The sequence below is a fragment of the Opisthorchis viverrini genome, assembly GCF_000715545.1.
Source record: "Opisthorchis viverrini unplaced genomic scaffold opera_v5_232, whole genome shotgun sequence".
In the NCBI taxonomy this organism is placed as follows: domain Eukaryota; kingdom Metazoa; phylum Platyhelminthes; class Trematoda; order Opisthorchiida; family Opisthorchiidae; genus Opisthorchis; species Opisthorchis viverrini.
Genome location: NW_008751891.1, coordinates 61,900 through 83,766, shown reverse-complemented (window position 1 = coordinate 83,766; position 21,867 = coordinate 61,900). Strand labels below are relative to the sequence as shown.

The window sequence follows — 21,867 nt, the reverse complement described above, 5'->3', positions numbered from 1 at the left end:
TCACCTCCTCCGCCACCCCCACCCTTCCCCTCTACCTCACTTCGTGTGTCTACCGGCACGACAAACTCCACTCCACTTTCTAATCGTACCACATCTCCCCCATCTGTTGATTTGGACCTGGACTCACGCATTGAACGCTTGATTACTGGCCCCAAGCCAAGTCAAACCAAATCTCCTGTTATTGTGTCTAATCCGAATTCTCGATTCACTGAGTCCTCATCCAAACAAATCGCCGCCGGTCCTCTTCTACCGGGGGACGGTAATAATGGACACCCAACAATTCCTGCCCCTCTGGTCGCCGTAGCTGATAGGATAGCCGCGGTACGTGCGTTGAACCCTTCCCCCAAAAAACGAGACCTTATTCGTAAGTCCCCACGTTCTTCACTGGTACAGGCAGATGCGGGTGCAAAACAGCTCCAGGCTGATCAACACGCCTCGCAGGACGATGAACTTTACGATTTGTTAGGAGTATGACGAGTCTTTTTTTCTATTCTTTACTTGCTCATGCATTCACAAACGACAGAATCGTTCTGTGTGCGCGCCCCAGAATAGGTGCTCCCCCCCACTCCATGTGAGAATGGCTTATTTCAATGTGGTCTTTGCCGCGAATTACCAGATGTGGAATGCATCGCTCCTTTTTACCACAACTACTTCTATTCTTTCACGTTTTGTTACGACCGTTCATGTTTTTACTCCCCACGGATCCTGCTGATGTTACTAATCCGGTTGCAGCCACCTAACGCGTTGCCGCTCTTCTGTGCGACGATCAACTTATCCCTACGGGGCTTTGTACCCTTGTTGACCTGTAGATATGTCTCATTTCAACAAAGCTGCACACACAGGGATGCAGTTTTCACAATACTTTGTCCCCTGTTGGTGAACACACGTTCCCCATCCACTGTAATAAACATTTTCTCATAGCTGTGCTATTCTCGACAAATGTGTTTCACATGCCTCTCCAAGCGCACACATCTCTTGTCACATAAGTCAATGATGATGTATTTGTGGTTGGTTTTGCAAAATCCTGATGATCACTGATGTTTCGATGTTCGTTCTGATACGGATGAGGAAAAGGGCAGTTGGGCGGTATGTGGATAAGTTGAATCCGCTCCTCATCTCAGGTTTCTTTGGACGACAATAGGTATGGAGTCTCGTCCTTCTGGAGATTGAATACCCCGGGGGGATCGGCCAAGTTCGTCCTGTCATAAGTTTTACGAACCTCAATTATCACCAAGACAGATGAAGATGGTATGTGCATCAAGTTGGGTATTCTATACTTTATTCGAACGTTTTCACCTGGTGGTTTGTCCGTTCGAAGGTCCCTCTGTTCTTGTTTGGTTTTTTACCAAACGTTACGTGGCTGTAATCTTGCCATCTATACAGTTGGGGGGCAAGATGGCTCAGTGGTTAGAGCGTGAATTTACTGACCGAGGGTCCATGGTTCGAACCCTACCTAGGCATCTCAACTTCTTTTCCGATTTGGGCAACCTGGCAATACACCAGCGCACGCACTTCTTTCTTTCCCTCGTTCGGGAGGGAGAGAATGTGGAAAACCGGCTGGTCTTAACGGCACAAACCGTTGACTCAATAAATGCTAACGACTTCATTTTCAAGGCCGAAATGGTACCGTTGACTGACGTGCTCAGTTGGTCGGTCTCATTATTCCGTGTCCCACCGAACAAGGGACATCAACTCAAGAAGTGTGGATTGTTCACTTGGTTGACCTCATTTCCGTGGCACACACAAAATACTTCCTAAACATTTAACAGCGCCATTGTTTAGAGGTAACATACTACTCACAAGGTTGCTGAAAACTGGTGTTTTATTCGTTGTCTATGAATCGTAAAATGGCGTTCAATAAGTATGCAGTACCCGTAGTGGGAGGTTTTCACCGAAGCTAGTGCTTACTTCAGTATTGTCCTGAAGAGACTGGACCTTACCCTGATGGGACGATTTGCGCACCTCAGAGATCCGTTGAGCTATAATGAGGAGTGTCCCCGTGACATTCACAGTCTCTCATACCAGGTTAGTCAGTGGTTAGAGGTCTGACGAACACAGTCTGCTGGCCTTCCAGGTTGGGGGTTGGAACATGTGCCGAATTCCTCCATAGAAATGGTTTTGCATTTCCCGCCAAACACTGCTGCCTTGCGGTTAGGCTTTTGAGCCAAATGCTCCGGTTGAGGACCCTGATCGTCCTCCTGTCTAGGTGTCGGCGCCCCGACAGTATCCCAGCTCCCGTACAAGGTTGTACGGCAGTGAAGCATTGGTGTTGAACACTGATGTCATGCTGTCGGTGGAACGAGTGAAAAAAAGGACTGTTGTTTAGATAAGCCCCAAAGCACGGGAATCGTTTCGTTCCTAGGAGTATCGCTTTCTTATAAGCAAGAGCACCGTACACGAAAGAGTGCGAGATAAACATAATGAAACCATCTCCACATTAGCCTGGTAGACTTAGCGTTCAACCGGCTCATTGGCATTGTGATATACTAACCGGTCGATCGTGACATTGTCACTGTAGTGCGCCTCCTGTGTTCCCGCGCTTTTCTGAAGCAAGTAGTCTGATTAGTTCGCTGTGGAGTTAGTGTTGGTTAACGCTCTCTCTTGTCATTAGTCTTCGATGTCGCTGTTGGTATGCTACTCGAAACTCTCCTCCGTTTAGCAACTCAGCGGACTAACTACTTCTGGGGACACTGCGCTTATGCGGTGAGAATCTTCCCAAGTAATCTAGCTCATTCTGCCGAACGATCAGCACGCTGTTTACACCAACAAGGTGGATGCGGTCCAGTCAAGGAACATGGGCACTCTTCTATCCAAGCTGTTCCTCATCATTGACAGTTCTAAGCCACTAGTGTATGCTGGCGCTTAACTGCCATTTATCCAAGACATTGCCTTCGATCCATAAATGTGCCCATTTCCTCTCGATGAGAAAACAGTGACAGTGTTGTGTGCGGGTAGGCTATCATTTCGACTGCGACCGTATCTCTCTTATTGTTCGTTATCTGTAGCATCTGGAATTATACCTTCGATGGACGGTTTGCTGCACAAAACTGAACTGATCAGCAGTTGCGAGGTGCCTCTGCGTGGACGATCTTCATACAGTATGAACCGTGCTTGAGCCACTACCTAACGTTGCTTCAGATCCGGCAGAGCTGTTAGTATAGTTTCGTACCCGGTTACTCATCCAAGAATGAACTAACGTTGCATCTCCGAACTGTTGCGAGAAGCCTCGCATACCCCAGAATATGTATAAAAGTTGGGAAGAGTCATTCTGTAATGCCGCTTCTCCCTCTGGGAATTTGCCTCGTCTCCAAGTCACTTTCCTGCATCACAACTGAGTTGTTGCCGTTTCGTGTTTATGAATTAGTCGTCCTGTGCTCGGATGGCTGAACCATAAACAGCCCGCAACAAAATTAAATGTCGAACCAGGTTTTGATGTCCATGAGGTTTCTGCGCACAAGTGAAGGAAAATCTACTGTCGAAATCACGTGACCAACCTAATTGTTGGCCTAAGATTGGGAAGAAATGTATATTCTTTTGAGCTTTACTCGCTCCCATTTGCTTCTAACTTGTGTGTATGCGACGTTTAGTTCGGCCGCTGTCCCAAACCAAAGGATCGAAGTCCCCAATCTAAAGACCTATATGGGTCTGCAGTCATGTAGAGGCCTCAATCTTTTGACGGTAACTAAAATTTTCTGTCTTCCCCTGGTCACAAGAAAACTTTTGATGACAATCGTTAGTAGTGGGAACAGATTTGTGAATTTTCAAAGAAGATTTCGTCCTGTATGTGTGGCCAACTTGTGCTGAAAAGTCGAGAAGCCCTGTACAGCAGTAGAAAAATAATCGTTCGGTTGCAACACCATTTTGCTGCCTGGCTACGATGCCATCTGAATGAACCTCGAGGGCTGAGATACAGCCAGGTTTCCCAGACCTTGGCAGGAGCAGTCGAGATGCTGAGGCTTCATCCATACTGCAAATCTCCAACAGTGCGCGGGGAGTTTCGAATCCGCGACCCCCAGACTAGTCTCATACATTTATGTAAGCACTGCTCTCTCTCTGGAACGAGTGACACAATCGTGTGAAGGTCATTCATAATCCAATCATTACATTACAAATATGTACATGTATCGCGATATCTCGAATATCGTTGTGACTGAAACATGAGGCAGCCTGGTGCAGCACATTCAGTTGCCTGGAAACATCACAAACGAGAGGTTCAGCTGGGTTCCAGGTGAGTCTCTCGAAAAACCAAGTTAGTTTGCAAATGAGTGTATATTCGCTTACAAATAGGATGTTTATAGACAAAAGTGAGTTGGTTTATTTGCCAGTGACACAATAAGAACCTCGTCAATGTTTGATACTGACAGGACCGGGAAAAGCTATGACTAAAGTACCGAACGAAGGAACAAATTCTTTTCATTGGAGGATCCCAGATTCAACTTGATTTGAAACATTGCGTCCCTTTTATCCATCTCATCAGTACTGACAGCAGATGTACGCTGCGTCATAATCGGGTTGCAATGGAACTTGCAACACCTCTCCGTCGACTGGGATTCATCGTCTTCGAGGAGTTGAGAGCACCTACTTCGACTTCCTTCGTCAAACCTGACCTAATCGCTGTTCGAGATCGCCGTGCAACTGTAATAGACGTCAGCATAGTCTCGGATGGGCGTGGTGTGACTGTGTGGAATGAGAAGAAGCAGTATGTTGCTGATGAATATTCCTTCGCCATAGTCTCAGCCCTACATGCCATCGGTTGTGATGTCGACTTTTTGGTTCACCAACCGATGATCATCTCTTATCGAAGGATCTGCTTTCCTCAATCCGCTAATGCTGTTATTGGACTGGAACTTCCTAAGGTCACAGTCAGTGACTTGTGGGCTCTCTGCGTACTTATGACACTCTTACGCGTGGCACTTGGCGTTGAATGTACATTTTTGTCATTTAATCTCACACCAGACCCAGTATGACGGACACTTTGTGCCTGATGTGCGAGTCTTGACTGTGCTAGCACCTTGAAGAGTATTCACCATTGTTTGTCCTTTCTTCGGTTGTTGGTTTTTAGATGCGTGTTTCCATATCAAAATCTTTACATACTTTGGGATTCATCTCATCAGACTGGCACTGTTCTTGGCATGATTTCGAATGAGACGTTTCTCTCTTTCCCCTCATATTCTCCTGTTACTCTTTCGCACTGATCGCTTGCATTCAGTTTTTATGTTTGTGACCATGCTCTTCGAAAATAAATGATAATAGGTTTCTCTTACACTCCTCAGTCGCGAACGCATACCCTAAGAGTAATATACTTAGAGGGAAGAAACGATGTCGCACAGACACTGAGTGGCTTATTTCAACCGGTCTCCAAGCCACAGTTTAGCCATATAAACTGCATGTTCCACGCCCCCACAGCTTATGTGTTCTATCAGTTCCAATCAAACGGATTTGTTCGATAACCATTAACGCATCCTGACTATTCTCAATAACCTGGTTACGACGGCCTTGAAGTTGTGACGAATTACCCAGTAAACCATTGGCATTCAACGAATGGGCCACTGTCAGGCAAACGAGATTGACGTGCAAGTGAAATTAAATATCGTTTTTTGAATAGCGGTGAGATGGCCCAAGTGGTTAGAGCGCGAAATTACTGAACGGAAGGTCCGCGGTTCGAACCCGACCTCTGCCTCCCGACTTCCCCCGTCTAGGCTTGGGCAACCTAGCAGTATTCCAGCCCTCGTGCTTCCTCCGGGTGGCATGGCAACTAGGCACCGGAAGAGTACTATATCTGAACGTTTTTTAATAGATTTTGATATTCCCGCCTTTTTATCGATCTGTTGTGGTTGAACTTCGCGATTTTGTTATTGAAATCGCTCCATTCAGCTCCCTGGGCAGATATAGTTATCTGGGCTTGGAAATTATGCCCGTTTCTTTCGTTGCGTTGTGCATATCAGTTCCGTTTGTTTTCACCTTTCCAGTGGCGTTGAAAAGTAATGTTTACGAAATGCAAGACTGTGATCGGACTTGTTGATCTCCATACTAGCTCAACTAAACCAATCCGTCTGAAGTTTTATTCCATATTTTTATCGCAGTCTAGTAAAGATTTATTTGAACATCTGTATTCGTTGATCGAATAGATATCTCCATTTCGTTTGTTCCACCGGCTATTTTCTTGAGCGTTTCAGAAGCTTGGTTTTGGTGTTTCTAGGATGAATCTGTCGGAACCCTGGGCTGTTTTCTTGACTCATTTCGAATAAGTTACTCTAGCTGTAAAATGTATACTGTAACAGTGTACTTCAGTGGTCCTGGGTCATTATCATCACGCGTTTATCAACTCCGCTGATAATTCTGCCTGACAAGCGGTGTCTAACCCGATCTGAACCATACAGTTGCCTAAATGCCACGAACTGCTTCAATATTATTTCATCATGACTGAATATTTGATTTCAGAATATCCTAGACTATCTGTGCATTAGAATGCCCCGACATGAAAATAAAACGCTTGCTCGGGGGTGCAGATCTCGTTCTGTCCAGCAGTAGGCCTCATAATTCCTCTATGTCCCTCTTCCTATTATGGTCTCGTGGGACAGAGCATCAGCGATGAGGCATACGACAAAGTTTGCCGTATACAGTCATAAACTACCGGTCATCCACGTTTGCAAACAAATTTGGTTTTGCGAGAGGCTCACCCGACTGAATCTCTCGTTTGTGATGTTTCTAGTGCATTACGAATATACTGGTCATCCTGTTCAGGCTGATGCATTTTGCTGCATCGGTTCTTGTTTCATCCATGTGACTCACAACTGCGAACCGAAACCAGTGCTGTTCACCTCGAAATTTGGCGCTCCGGCTCAGAAAGCAAACTGAGTTTTGCGGTTTATCACGAGTTACATTTTGTAGTTCCAGGCTTGAGAGTTTCTCCTCACGTCTGTATTTCTGAAGGACCATTTGTACAGACTATCAGGATGGTAGTTGACAGCTAATTTGCGGGCAGTTTTTTGGAGGCTCGAACCCAGCTCGTCAAGACACTAGTCCAAGGTCTTGTCCACTCTTGTCCTCAACGAGAGTGGCTTCCTTTCCTGACCGTTTTCATCCATCCTTGACCTGGAACCTTTTCATTTTATGTTTCTTATCTTACTTTTTGAAATTGGTCGTCGTAGTTAGCGAAATACACTCATTTGAAAACAAATTTGGCTTTCCGAAATACTCACCTGCGACCCAGTTGAATCTCCCGTTTATGATGTTTTCGCGCATCTGCAGTTCAAGTAGAACATAAGATTGGTGGAAACTCGGGGACTGCGCCTACCTGATGAGCCCCAAGAAGGGTGAAATCGGTAGTGGGCAGTCGAATAATTTCAGCAACCTTATGAGTAGTGTATTACGTCTATACGTGGTCATCATACTGTTGGTACTGCGCTTTCGGATGCCTAATTTCAAGCTCTTATCCACAAGTTTGCCAGAGACTACCTCGACATGATGGTCCACCCCTCATGCTTTCTGATCGACAATGGATCCTTAGTTTTGAGACACCTGTCGTTAGAGTCAACAATTGGGCAGTCGGAGCGCGTGGTCTTTAGAAGACTCTATTTCTAATCCGATCGTCGCAGCACTGAGACCCAATCACTACATCTACTCGGTGGCTTTGGATTCGCAAGTATAAACATGAACACGGTAAAGAATTAGGTTTGGCACTCTAATTCTTGTGTTGCCAGCGCAACCAATGGTATTGTTACCATGTCAGAACAGTCCCCAGCTAAAGTCAGATCTAGGAGGTCCCGATCATAAGCTCGCTGAGATTTTATCCTGCTAGTGAGGCTACCCTGCTCTGAAGAGTGGTCGCATTAGCAACGTGCACCCGATGGGTCTGTTCACAGATTCGAACGACCGACCATCCTGTGAGCAACTAGACACTATGTCACATTGCCCATCAACCGAAATGTATTATCTTGTAAACCATCCTGGAGATATACCACAGTTTCGATGATAGCCAACAAGCTTTAGACAGCTGTACGTTGCTTCTGAATTTTTCAGCATAGGTCCACTTTAGATGGCGAGCGAAAACCTCACTGAAACTTTGATTGAAGCTCCTGACTGCTCCCTACTCAATTTACAGTGAATGTCCTCCTAGTTTTATTCTGAGGCATTGAGCAATTATCACCTTCAGGTAATATCCAGACCCGGACAGCAAGCCAGGTAATCATATGACCAATGTGACGTCATAGCAGACGACCTTGACCTTATACAAATGTGTGACGGAAACGATGGAGGCTAGTTTTGTACTAGAGGGAATTGTCAACAGGATCCAGAGCTTGAGCGCACAAATGGCGCAATAGCTGAGGTTGATGTATGCTCAAAATCCGTGGTGACGCTGAGGTTATCTGCCATCTGAGATCATCATCAGTAGCAAAACTAACGGAACTGCTCATCTGAAAGACGTAACCAGATACTACTGTCCGTTAATCTTCGTTATCAGTTCTTGATCTGTTATACTTACGCCACTGTCCTAATCCCGAGAGTATCTAAAAACACCCACCCAAATAATCTATTCTGAGAGTGGTTCTCTCTTGAGTGCGAATCGGTGAATGGCGAGGAACGTATTATTCTGTTATATACTAATTCAGATGATGTAATTTTCTCCCCAAATATTATGCAGTCTTCCTAATACCCACAAGTTCTATCTATTTTGTTCCGGTTTTTCCTCTTTCAATCAGTGTTGACATTTCAATGGCTGTCTGGCCACTAGGTAAGATGGTCATTCAGCTGTGACACACTCTCGGTGCCTAGCTGCCATGCCACCGAAAGAAAGCACGAGAGCTGGGATACTGTCAGATTGCCCAAGCCTGGACAGGGTCGGGTTCGAACCACGGACATTCCGGTCGATAACTTCGCGCTCTAACCATATGAGCCCCCGGGACATTGGGTTCACTCAACCGGTCTCCTATTCCCTCCGTCCGTGGTGAAAATTATTCACCGCAAGCTATCTCCCAGATTGCCCAGCCTGGACAGGGTCGGGTTCGAACCACGGACATTCCGGTCGGTAACTTCGCGCTCTAACCATATGAGCCCCCGGGACATTGGGTTCACTCAACCGGTCTCCTATTCCCTCCGTCCGTGGTGAAAATTATTCACCGCAAGCTATCTCCTAATCATTGAAACTACACATACTGATTATGGTAGACATGTGATCGGCTCCCCAGGGGTCTCAATCACTCTTGGCTTTTTTTTCCTTGTCAGGGCATCCCAGATGGGTGTTGGTTAGATAGAGCATTAGTGAAGCGCTTTCTGTGGCTGGACCGATCAGAAAAACAATTTTGCCGTAAAAATCCACTTACGTCCAGAGCCCATTACATCGTGATTATCGGACACTAAGTGCATACCGACGGCTAGTTGGGTAAACAACCAGACGGTTCTTCTTCTCAGTAGTCTATCACCATACCATACCAAAAACCACAAAACGGGCAAACTAACCAATAAAACTGCGCAAAACCCTTGATGGGCAGTCTGTGAACGGCTCTTGGGACTTGCAGCAGGCGGTCATCATCATGAATATCAACACCTGATGGGAACATTGGTACTTGACTACCGTACGAACATCTCAATTCGTTTAACATGGCTTGCTGATTACCAAAGGTCTCAGATGCGCGAATAGATCTGACTGACTTTTACTATCTTCTAAGGGATAGCCTAGGCACAGTTTGCTGGAAAAAACTGGGCCTAAAATTCACTAGAAGACCGAATTCGTCTCTCCAGGAAGGAACAACTTTATCCAACTTTGTCACAGTGAATTTTCGGGTGTTTGATGGAGATGCTTTTATCAATTCATCAGCTTCACTGTTATGAAGTCGAAATGAGTTGAGGTTTGTTGACATTATCCCTGTCACCTCGTGATTTTGAAGCCAACAGATGTGTGTTATGCGTCCGTAACTGCCCCACCAGCCTCCTTAATACCCGTCCGACTGAAACATCCCACCCGCTATATTTTGATTTCACCTGTGGACCGTATTTCTCCCATACACGTGGTCACGTGATTTGGATCGCTCGCGTGCAATCGCGCCGAATTCCCATGCGGTCGAGTGGTGGTCGGTCGGTGACCGAACTTGAAAACACACTGCAAATCAGGTGTTGTATTCGTGCTGACATGTGTTTGCCCCATCACCAGATTGTTTCCCGTGTCTACGTTGTTTTTCTTTCTAGGCGTCTACCTGATTGAAGGTGGGTCGGTCGGGACCGAACTTGAAAACACACTGCAAATCAGGTGTTGTATTCGTGCTGACATGTGTTTGCCCCATCACCAGATTGTTTCCCGTGTCTACGTTGTTTTTCTTTCTAGGCGTCTACCTGATTGAAGGTGGCAAAAATAGCAAAACAACCGTCAACTGAACCTGTCAGTGACGGTTTTTACAATGTGCTACAAGGCAGTTGAATAATATATAAGTTGCTAAGTCACTTACGTTCATTGTTTAATTCTGCGAGAGAAAGTGGTCGTGTGGAAATCATGCGTTTACCCCGATTTTAGTAACAGTACGGCCCAAATCGTGGATTGGTCTACGTAATTCTGTATGCTGAGAAACAATATGATGTAATTCACTTTCCCAAAAGCAATGCCTCTTCATGATCACTCTCCACTGTGTTGGAACAGTGTTGTGAACCTGTTGCCTTAATCCCAGCTTAGAATGACGCAATATGGGCTTGTCTAAATTGAGGACATCCATGTCACGTGATAGCCTAGTGGGTGAGGGTTGTGGATCAGCTGACCGGCTTTCTGTTTTACGGGATGACAGATTGTATTCAAGCACCAGCTTCATCCTTTTGTTCCCTAGGCTTGGACGTTAGATAGTAGGGAATTGTGTCAAAAAAAGACAACTTACTGTAAACCAGATGAGTTCAGTTCAAAAGCTATGAACCATACATCAACGTATGTTAGCCCGGGGATCTAAGTTTTCACTAAAACTAGAATTAGACAGAGATGGAACAGTCACATACGGAACTGAGGGAATATCAGAAGATGTAATGGTATAATCTAGCCAGCGCTGAGAAGAGACATCCTGAAGACGATAATATGTCACGTGTATCAGTATATCCAAGCCTTGGTATTCCAGATCCCCGCGTAAGGGAATAGATCAACTGCAAATTAAATGACTGGTTCGTTAGAACTTATATGGTTCATTGTCAGGGAACGGCCTTGTTATCGTTAGATCGAAAAGAGCTCTCCACACAATCTAATCACTGGTTCGGCTTTTTACTCATGGATTAAACTCAAAGTGGGTTTTCATAAAGGAAACTACTCACAAGGTTGCTGAAAAGTCTTCGACAGCTCACGACCGGTTTTGCTCTTCTTGGGGCTCATCAGGTAGGCGCAGTTTTCGTGAAGCTCATGTTCTACTTGAGTAGTTTACTTTATGAAAATATACTGCAATATCTCGAATATCGTGCCAACTGAATCATAAGGCGGCCTGTGTGCAGCACATTCAGTTGTAGAATATCATAAACGAGAGATTTGGTTGAGTCTCTCGTGAAAACCAAATTGATTTGCAAATCAGTATATTTCTGAAAGTTGGTAGTTTGTCATTTTTGACAGACGCGACAATGAGCGAAACTGGTTATATTCACTTATAGAACAGTTATTCTGCTTGAGTACTCAGTGTTCGTACGTCCTGGAAAGGAAAACATGAGAGAACGAGGTCTCATCTGACACCATTTGCTGGAAGAACTTTAGCTTCCGCTAGAATTATCTTTTGATGATTAAAAAATTAAAGCCTGAACCTGTTACTGATTTCTACTTCTACCATATTCTGTGGTTTAGCTACATACGTTAGTGTTCGTGTAACACTGTGATCCATGCTGACAGCAGTGGCCGGATAAAACAAGACTTGTGCAACACCGTTTTTGGCGACAGTTTACTGACTGCTCAAGCTCCCATGGCAAAGTACATAATACTGTTGCTTTGAGCAAATTGTTCCAAACAAACTTACACAGACTTATTTTCGTTGGTTATCCTTTCATTTTCAGCCTTCTAGCTTTCATTGGAGCAGACGCACTGTCCAGTAAATCACTGTTCAACCTAACCCACAAACCACAGTCCATTTTGTGCGAACTGAGGCACAGGCAAAGTTGTCCAGGAAATGAAGTCCACACTCATAAAGCAATTCCGAAATAGTTGAAGTAAAAAATGGTGTAGCGGTAAGACAAGCCTTCGACCATCTAGAGACATCGCAGTCAAGAGACACCAAAAGTATCCAATATCCCCGGAGGTTTGCAGTCGGGGACAGAGCTGTCACGCGCGCTTCTTGGAAGCTCTTTATCCAATATTTGTATTCAAGACAAGGGCTAGTTATCGCGCGTGTTAAATCATTCAAACGTTCTTTCGGTCAGTGCCTTTATCGCGAGCGTGGTCTGCCTCGATTTACAAGTTAAATCTTCCGGACTTTCTTAGCACGTTTTCTTACTTTCAAACAAAATCACTTAGCTTTACTGTTCAACGGACCCTTATCGTAAAATGTTTGGTCATGATATAGCAGTAGGTCTACCACAAGGCTGATTTGTTCTTGTAGGTCCTTATGTATTCCGGGAAACTTATCCTTGCGTCGTTCTCTTTTAATCGCACGTTTACACATTTTGTCCCAAGGGAAAAACTGAGACAACAATTCACAACCCACAGCATTGCACTTTCAGTCGAACAGCTACGAGTCCATAAAACTTTTCTAATTCGAGCTTCCACTTCGTTACAGTTTGATGAAAGGGAGACAGTTCGTTCGTCTTAGAGCTGTGTTTTCTAATCGATCTGCCTGCTTGTTGTGTTGATTTGCTGTGATGTGAGGTCCGTTCTAACAGATGTGTAGTCTGTCCCGAGATCCAGTATGAAATACGCCGATCAAATCTGCCGATAAGGGTATCACTTCGACTGTAAGTGAATTTACTAATGATGTACGAGGTGGTGTGATCAATCAAACTCTAGAGCGTAGTTTCGAACATAATCGTTCGGTTTGGTGAGAGATTCCGTAACTGGTAGCATTCCGGAAACGAGCACACTTAAAGTGCAGATACATTAAAACCTCTTTCTTCTTATGCTCGGTTGGCCGAACGGATTGGTTTGCTACGTGAGGGGATAAACTTTTCTTGTTATGCGACTAAGTTATAAGAGGCCTCCAAGTGAGCAGCTTGTTGGAGCTACCGGTTTAATTTACAGTGGTGGAAGTGGCAATTGGTATCTTCTGATGTCGAAAATTCTACCGCTGACTGGCCCAAACTTATTTGTACCTCTCAATTTTCCTGACCCCATCAACATGGTACACACCTCTGAAAAATGTTTGGTTCCCATTTACTGACAAATTCAGACCTTGTTACATCCTCACATCCTGGAGTGAATCGCAAACGGACACATGAAATAGCTCTCGTCGAAGGGCTTTCTCGCTTATTGGTTCATGAAAAAGGTTCCTGTGCATCGATTTTGTTTTGTACGATAACTCCTTATTGAGTGACTAGCCATACGACAATTCAGTCTCTAACACCTCCCTCTCTAACTTATCCAAATTTAGTTACAAGGGTATGACGTCGAGATGCAGCATGGTTTTATCAGGACAGAGCAGAGTAAATGTGTAAATAAAACAATTCCCACTGGTTTTAATAAAAATACATCTAGCGCCCGAAAAGTCAGACTAAATACGACATTCCGCGCACCTTTGTTTTGGCCTTGTCAGAAACATGTAAATTAAACCTAACAGGTAACTCAACTGATTCCAGATGAATCTCTTCCCTATAAATGTCTCCTTCAACCTAATGTACTTCGTCATTATCCTATGCCAGAAGAGTTTTCAGCAACCTTAAAAGTAGTATCGCAATATTTCGAATATCATACCGACTCAAATATGAGGCGACCTGGTGTAACGTGGTGCTACTGATGGGGAGGCACGCGAGTAGTATGTGTTGTTCGTAGAATTTTACTTCACATCTTTTGAAAAGGGGAGATCTATTGAGGAATTCGTGGGACCACTTTGTAACATTTGCTTGGGTTTGACCGAGGAATGAGTGGAGTCAGTGAATCTCCAGGAAAGTTCAAGAAGACGCGTTCGTGAGAAGATGGGTGTCCAGTTTTTTAAGTAAGATGCAAATTAGAGTTTTGCTTTCTTGCTCAATGGTCTGTAACCGGTCAGTTGGCATTTCCTAATAAATAACTCCGTCCTGAAGGCCTTCTTCATTTCACTGGCACAGCACGAGTGATTTGGTTGAATTCGGTCGTGTCTCTCGTCATAAGCGAATCCATGTATGGACCAGAGTACCTTGCCAATTCCGTCTAATTTGGGTTCATCTGGGATATGAAGTTGAGGGAAACTAGAGTACTGCGCCTAGCTGATAAGCTGTCAAACAGATTTTACCAACTTTATTAGTTGTGTGTTGCATCTTGAACGAGCAGTATTCGAAGCGCCGATCAACGAGATGAAGTGATTAACAGGTCAATAAACTAATCATAATCGTTGCATTGCTTGCTTATCGTTTTCTATTTCATACTAAGTAATACAGTATTTTGCGTGAGTTTCACCCAGGTTTCGACTCCATAAAATACTCTCTTAATCTTACAAACTTCTGCAACAGTTCTTCGTGATTATTGCCAATTTCAGTTGCATTTGTTTGCCGTTTTTTTTTGGAAATCAGTAGTCACGTATCATGCTCGTATTAAGATAACATTCATTTTTGCTTCTCTCCATAAAACAAGCACAGAACCACGACTATTCTCATATCAAGTGTGTCGGTACAGTAACATATATATCCTCTGGGTCATAACAGAAAGTCCACATAGAGGTGAAACACAAAAGTTTACAACCGGCCTAAGTGAAAATCTTGCTTGATTAACCAATAGACCAGATCTTTAGAAGGTCGATTGCATTATCAGGATTACCCACGATTAGTTAAGAAAAGACTAAGGGTCAAGAGGGCCCGACGTCATAGAGATTCTCGTGCCGCCGACTCATGGTGACATAGCGTGGAGAGGTTTGTCAACAGAAAGAATGAGTTCCACGGGACCTTCTGTGCAAATGTTACTTCAAAAGCAGCAAACTCACTTCTGGCAAGTGGACTCTCCCTAGTTTTTTTTGAAATAGTGGTCATAACTGGACCAAGTGAACTTAGCAACGATGGAAGATGCCGAGTAAAGACAGTCAGCCCAGTCAGCTCCTGTTTCTGTTGGATGGTGTCAGTTGACTCATCCAGAGTACGAAGCCTTGCCGCAAAATTGCCGAAATGATCCATTAGCAAGAACCATACTCAAGGTCTTCACATAATCATCCAAAATGAACCAATAAACTCCCTGATAACTCAGGTTTTAGGAATAAACATCGGTTTTGACTAGGCTTGGGCAACCTGACAGTATCCCAGCCATCTTGCTTCCTTCGGGTGGCATGGCAGCTAGGCACCGGAAGGGTGTTAGAACTGAAAGATTTTAAAAGATTTACCAGGCGAACAGGTCAACTGCCACCTGATCAACTCACCTGAGCCATCAGTATCTGCCAAGGGTCAAGTCAGCTCCGGATCGAGACAACTTCCTTCTACTGTCTCCGCACTGGAAGTTCCACAGATAGACAAAATCCAATATGAATAACGATTATAGCGGGTAAATTCCATACACTATAACCAACTGCAACCGCGGCTGGTGCCCACATGCGTACCAGATGATAAGGAAACTCAATACCAAACGACCTCAGTCACCTAGAACGGGGTAAAAAAAACAGCGTTCTTTTGGACGCACGGCCGGTGTTTACCGCCACAGCGACCAGACAAGAAAACAATCTTGTTGTTTAAAACCACTTGTCTATAACGTTTGTTTTTATCTGATTCTCGTGACCTGCAAAACTGTTTAAAACGCAGGGATCACTTTCTAGACCGTTAGACTTTCAGAATGCATCGATGATTGTGGTTTATTCCGCAAAACTGCTAGTTTTGTTCGTCCCATGAACAGTGGCGTTTTTATAATGAGCATACAGACAATCAAAGACGTCATTGAGTGCTGCATTGATTAATAAGAGGCCAAGTTCAGACTGTCATGCTCGATATCTTTCTGCCTGAGATATTCGCTCATTTTTGGGACTTTTGTGCGTTAACCGGAAACCAGGTGAAACACGAATGAAACAAACAGGTTGCGATTGCATTATGCACAGAGCAAAAAATTAGACTCAAGTGACGCAAACACTCCGAAGCGATTGCGTTTTCGAGAGTGCCACCCAAAAAAATTTATTCGCATTTTAATTTGTGCGACATTTCCATCCCGTCATGAGTCGGTCAACCGAACGAGACTGGATCATACCGTGGTTGGACGATCTGTGTGCCTGCGTGACCCACTGAACTGTACTGGGGGTGCCAACACGACAAGCGCAGATTCCCTCATACCAAGTTGTCAATGTCCAGAAGCCTGAGTAACACGGTCTCCTGGTCCTCCTGACTGGAGGTTTGAAGACGTGTGGAGACTTGTTCTATTAAAATGGAAACGCACTTGCATTTTCCGCCAAACACCGCTGCTGTCTTGCATTCAGGAGGTTGAGTCAAAAGCTTTGATCACGGACCCTGATCGTCCTCCTGTCTAGATGTGGGTAGCCTGGTTGGATTCCAGCCCACATTCAATCTCGTGCCACATCGGCCATCGTACGGTGTCACCAGCCTGGTCGCCTTACTCGCTGCATATACCAGGGTGAGTAAACAAAAACAGGCTACTGCTGAAGACTGCCTTCTTCGTCTCGCACATACGTTTTCTTTCCCCTCTCCCCACACCGCATTAATCATTCTCTCACTGTTGGCCCAGCGCTTAGAACTGATGACCCCTTTCGTCCTGCAGTGGTTTTGCAAGCAGCATCCCCACGTCATCTGGCCTCGACATCCTCAGACATCCCAAAATCAATCTTCATGCCTCGACTCCCGGTTTATCAGACTGCTCTCATTGTCCGCACTCTGAGACAAGCAGGACAACAAGCTGCTCTCTCTTCCCTCACACTGAACTCGCTTGGCATTGATGTGTAATGAGTCTGAGTAACAAGAATTCAAGATACACACACAGTGGCTGAACTGACTCTACGACATCGAAGCATCAGTGTCGAACATAGTTATTGTGTGGAGATTTCCTCCTGTAAGTGAAGCCAATCTATGCTGAAAAGCCGAGAAGTACTGTACAGCTGTTTCATCCTTATTGGGAATCATCAGCAGTGCGCATCTCACGAAACTCCGAAGGGTCTCGAACGCGCTACCTCAATATATAAGTCAATATAAGCCAATAAAAGATCAGTCGTCTCCAGCTACGGCTTTTCTTTAGCGCATTTTCACCGTATAAGGGTCATATTGAAATGATGTTAGATGTATCCTTTGAGTGTGAGATTGGTCCAGTTCCCTTGTCCCGTAAGCCTTTGACAGAGTAAGTCGTAGAACACAGATCAAACGATCAAACCACCTAGCCAAACATCTATTGGTGTACATTTTTCGAGTTGACAAACGATTTAGCTTTCTCTGGCTTGCTTTAGCGTGAAACACAACAATATCCACAAACGCTGATATGTTTTCAAAATCACTTGTTGTTGATTCGTTTACCGGTACAAATTTTTCGTTCACGACATATCTACGATGCTGTTCTCGCTCCACTGCCTAGTATCGGAAAAAGACTTACCGATAAAGAACTAGCGAGGTCGTGCGAGTGCAGGCGGCGCCGCGCTATTTACAGGGTACTTTTTGTCACTGAACCAGACTGTCTGACAGGCGTTTAGGGAACACCCATCAACATCGACCGCGCTTTTACGAGATGCCTGAACGTTGGTCATATTCGGTCGTGCTTCTGTGGCGTGCCTGAGCACTGATCGGTTTTCGATCAATTGACTGAATGAATGACTAACCTGGATGTTTGCCGGCTTTCCTATTGAGATTTTGGTGGAGTTTTAGAGTCTCAGCAGGTTCCGGGCGTTCTCGGGTTATTTTCAGGAATGTGACCATCTTGATACTCATTCAGTCAGCATTTCTTAGGTAAACGCGATCTCCTTGGCTGTGTCTACCTAAGACAGACTCGTTATGACGTTAAAAACAAGTCACGTGTCCTTTCATAAAGGTTGCTGAAAACTGTTCGACAGCCCATGACCGGTTTCGCCCTTCTTGGGGCTCATCAGGTGGGCGCAGTCCCCGAGTTTCCGTCAACCTTATGTTCTACTTGAACTCAAATTGGAATGTTTTCGAGAAATACACTCATTTGCAGATCAATTTGGTTTTCACAAGAGACCCAACCAAATCTCTCGTTTATGATATTTTGCAACTGAATGCTCTGTACACAGGCCGCCTCATGATTCAGTTGGCACGATATCCGAGATATCATGAACGAGAGATTCAGTTGAGTCTCTCGTGAAAACCAAATTGATTTGCAAATGAGTGCAGTTCTTGATGTCACGCGTCCTTTTGAAAATGATATTCAGTTACCTAACCAGCATGAAATCTTCGTGAGTTTTTCTGAACCACCTCTTCCCAGATATGATGCTTTCAAAATTGCATCCCATGATAAACGAAAGCATTGCTTTTTAGACAGGTGACTACTGCGATTGGTCGGACTTTTGAAGAGCTTTACAACGACGGTTCTTCCCAAACTCACCGATTAGGACATAATCTACCCCCTTCACCAACATGAAAAAATGCTCCGTCTTTAAACTACTTTTATTTTTTCATAAACGAAACTACTCACAAGGCTGCTGAAAACTCTTCAACAGCCCACGACCGGTTTCGCCCTACTTGGGGCTCATCAGGTACGCACAGTCCCCGAGTTTCCGTCAACCTTATGTTCTACTTGTATTTTTGTTGTAAGCATACATATGTGCTCTTACCCTGGTATTGTTTTACCTGTTTCTACACGATTGCCTACCTACATGTATGGGTAGACGATCGAAGGTATACTATTGCTTGTTTTTCCTAACTGTTTGCAACTGTGAAAAAGTGTGATCAGTTGATCTATGCATTGTAGTGGGTTACAGTGACAAAACTCAACAGTAACGGTTGAAGGCAGGCATGTGTGTTTTCATAATTGACGATAATAATGCCCAGTCTGGTACATATTGTTACATACATATTTTTAGGTGGAAACAATGAGTACGGCATCTCTTCAGTCTGTCCTAGACATTCCTGTCTACTTAGAAGAAGCACACCATCTACGAGAGATGACCGTGTGTCTAAGTTGACAGGAAACAGATAAATAAAAAAATCAACCTTGATGTACTAATTGACTTATAGATTTTAGCAATTCTTATCACAGCCTCCTCAATAGGCCTAAGCATTATCGCTCAAGGTCAGTTGACGGAAAATCGAGGACTGTATCTACCTGATGAGGCCCAAGAAGGGTGAAACCGGTCGTAGGCTGTCGGAGGGTTTTCAGCAACCTTGTGAGTAGTTTCCTTTATGAAAATGAGTTGTCAGTACTTTTGTTCGATTGCATCCCGGAAATGTTGACGGATCGATGAGGTCACTGATCAAACAGTTATTTCCATTTGGAACACCAAGACTGCTACATGTAGCTATTCCATAGTATATCGTCATTACCGGGGAGGATAACCGAAATGAAAACTCATTTTGGAGTAAAATTTCGGATAGACCAGCTACAGAATACACCAAGTACTGGACAACTTGTGATTGCTTCTAAAGACCCTGATGGATTTCTTGCAGTGGACTAGGTAAAAACGTGATTTTTTGTGACGAAGAGAGACAGTGAGCGCTGAGGTGAAATTTGCTTGATGGCCACCAGATGTCTTCCGCTGCATGTCATTCAGGTATTTCGAAACGGGTGATTTCGGACACAGAGAAGCAAGTGCTCTTCCGTCCTAACACTTAGTCAACTATCGAATCTGCTATTGTCGGATAGTATGGGTGCCAAAATCTTGAATTGATGGGTTGGAGGGGTTCAAAATTAGTTCCCGATCGCTTTCTGTTCCTTAATCTACGGTTCACGTCACACAGACTGATCGCCGAGGCGGTAGAAATCGCCAAGCATCCCAGCGTTAACAGAATGGAAGGCGTGGAACTGGCTAGCGTATGGAGAACGGTCTTGGGTCACTCGACTCGACACGTGTTGGGTGCTGTCATCAGCAGTAACAGTGGTCATCATCTGAAATCCACTTGACCTCAACCCCCCTCAAACTAAATTGTCGGAGCACTCACAACCTCAAAAAGACCAGGGAAAATCTAACAGCGTCACCCGAGGTGAATCATCAAGTGAAGCATCCTGAAGTGGAAGATTAAGGAACAAAAAGCGATCGGAACTAAGTTGGAACCCCTCCAACCCGTCAATTCATGATTTTGGTACCCATACTAGCCAGCAAGAGCCGTTAATCGACACTCAACACTGATCTAGTGTGAAGAGGACTTACTGTTTGGTTCCCTGTCTGTCTTATAACCTGGCCAATTTGGTGACCTGTTCACTTGGCCTGATGAAGCTCTTGTGTCAAAAGCGAAGCGTTGCCCAAATAAAAACTACCGATTGTTTACCATGCTCTTCTGAAACGAAACTGAAAAGGGTTTTTAGGTGCAGTGCACCTTCCATGATGGAGTTGTCGTGGTCCCCATGGCTAAGTTGAATGCGTTGCAGGAAATGGTGATTAATCTACGCCACTGGCAACCCAGAATGCTTTGGTAAGGCCTGGACCAGGTCTTTCCCTCGCCTACTCTTTCCCTTTTTTTCAATTTGGCGCTTTGAGCACAATTAAACAAACTTTGTAGCTGTACGTCAGTCAAACATCAACTCCAACAATGATGTTCTTCTGTCTGATAATGATCTCGGTATAGTAGCGGCATCAGACAGAACTTCTGTTCTTCCCAGCTGGGATAGTACGACCATTCCAATTTTTAAATTGTACGTCTTTAACGCCAATAATACTCGTGATTACGTTTTCCGGTGCATTGTATCAGACTGTCGGAGTAGTTTCAACAAGGCTTAACCGTGCTGTCGGGCCGCTCACCTAACCCCCCACCAAACGCCCCAGATATAGTGGCCTGGATCGTCGGCGATCGTGGGATTAACTCTCATGCTCTGAACGAAAATTCCACACTCACTCCAAGTCTCAATCTTGTTTGGTTCCGTTCACACCAGATGTCTCTGTCAAATGACAGGGTTAGTTTACTTGTCTGACAAGTAAATGTAACGCAACCTTGGACGAGACTAGACATCACATGAGCTAGTTCACATTTGCCATTCTCACCGTGGCGTGGGAATACATTGGAGTGACTGGTTTTCTTAGAGTTATTCTGCTAATATATGCGAACGTTTTCGATTTGGAGATGACCGTTCTGCAGCTTTGTATCGAAAGTGTGTTAGAGTTGATCCATTCAGATTCGACTTCTTGTCAGTTTTGGTCATGTTATTCTGATCACTCTGATTAGTCTGGTCGTGTACGAGAGAATGTGTGTACGTGGTCGAGAGTGTACGGAGAGGTCTCCAAAAGCTTCCCTACCCAAAGCGGTGTCCGTCAGGGACGCCCATTCTCTCCATTCCTTTTTTAAATTTGTGATCGATGAAATAATGAGACGAACGCTGGAGGGTCTCCAAAACCCTGGTGTTCAAACAGCCTGTGAAGAAAACTTTGTCGATCTGGAATATGCAGACGATATCATTCTCATGTTCAAAGAGGAGGAGAAGACGCGAGTATTCTTGGATGAACTGACCTAAGTCATCCCATCTTTTGGTATGCAATTTGCATCTGGCCTGTTCGGGCAGCGGAACTGAGACGTATTCAGGTGTTCGACAATCGTCGTCTCCGAATCATAGCTCGTGTGAGTTGGCGTTCGCGAATCCGTAATGAGGCATTTGGAAAGCGCGATTTCCGTTGTGTAACGGGTAATTCCATTGAAGAATGTGTCCAACACCACAAGCTGCGTTGGTTGGGA

The 21,867-nt window shown here is 44.6% G+C and overlaps 1 protein-coding gene across 1 annotated transcript; it reads left to right on the top strand.

Moving 5' to 3' along the window:
- Nucleotides 1-4,517: 4,517 nt before the first annotated feature.
- On the top strand, nt 4,518-21,649 carry T265_08748 (hypothetical protein; the record flags this gene model as incomplete). Its single annotated transcript, XM_009174637.1, has 3 exons — nt 4,518-4,886; nt 16,589-16,666; nt 21,314-21,649. The coding sequence occupies 3 exons, from the start codon at nt 4,518-4,520 to the stop codon at nt 21,647-21,649; spliced, it is 783 nt and encodes a 260-aa protein (XP_009172901.1).
- Nucleotides 21,650-21,867: the final 218 nt, after the last annotated feature.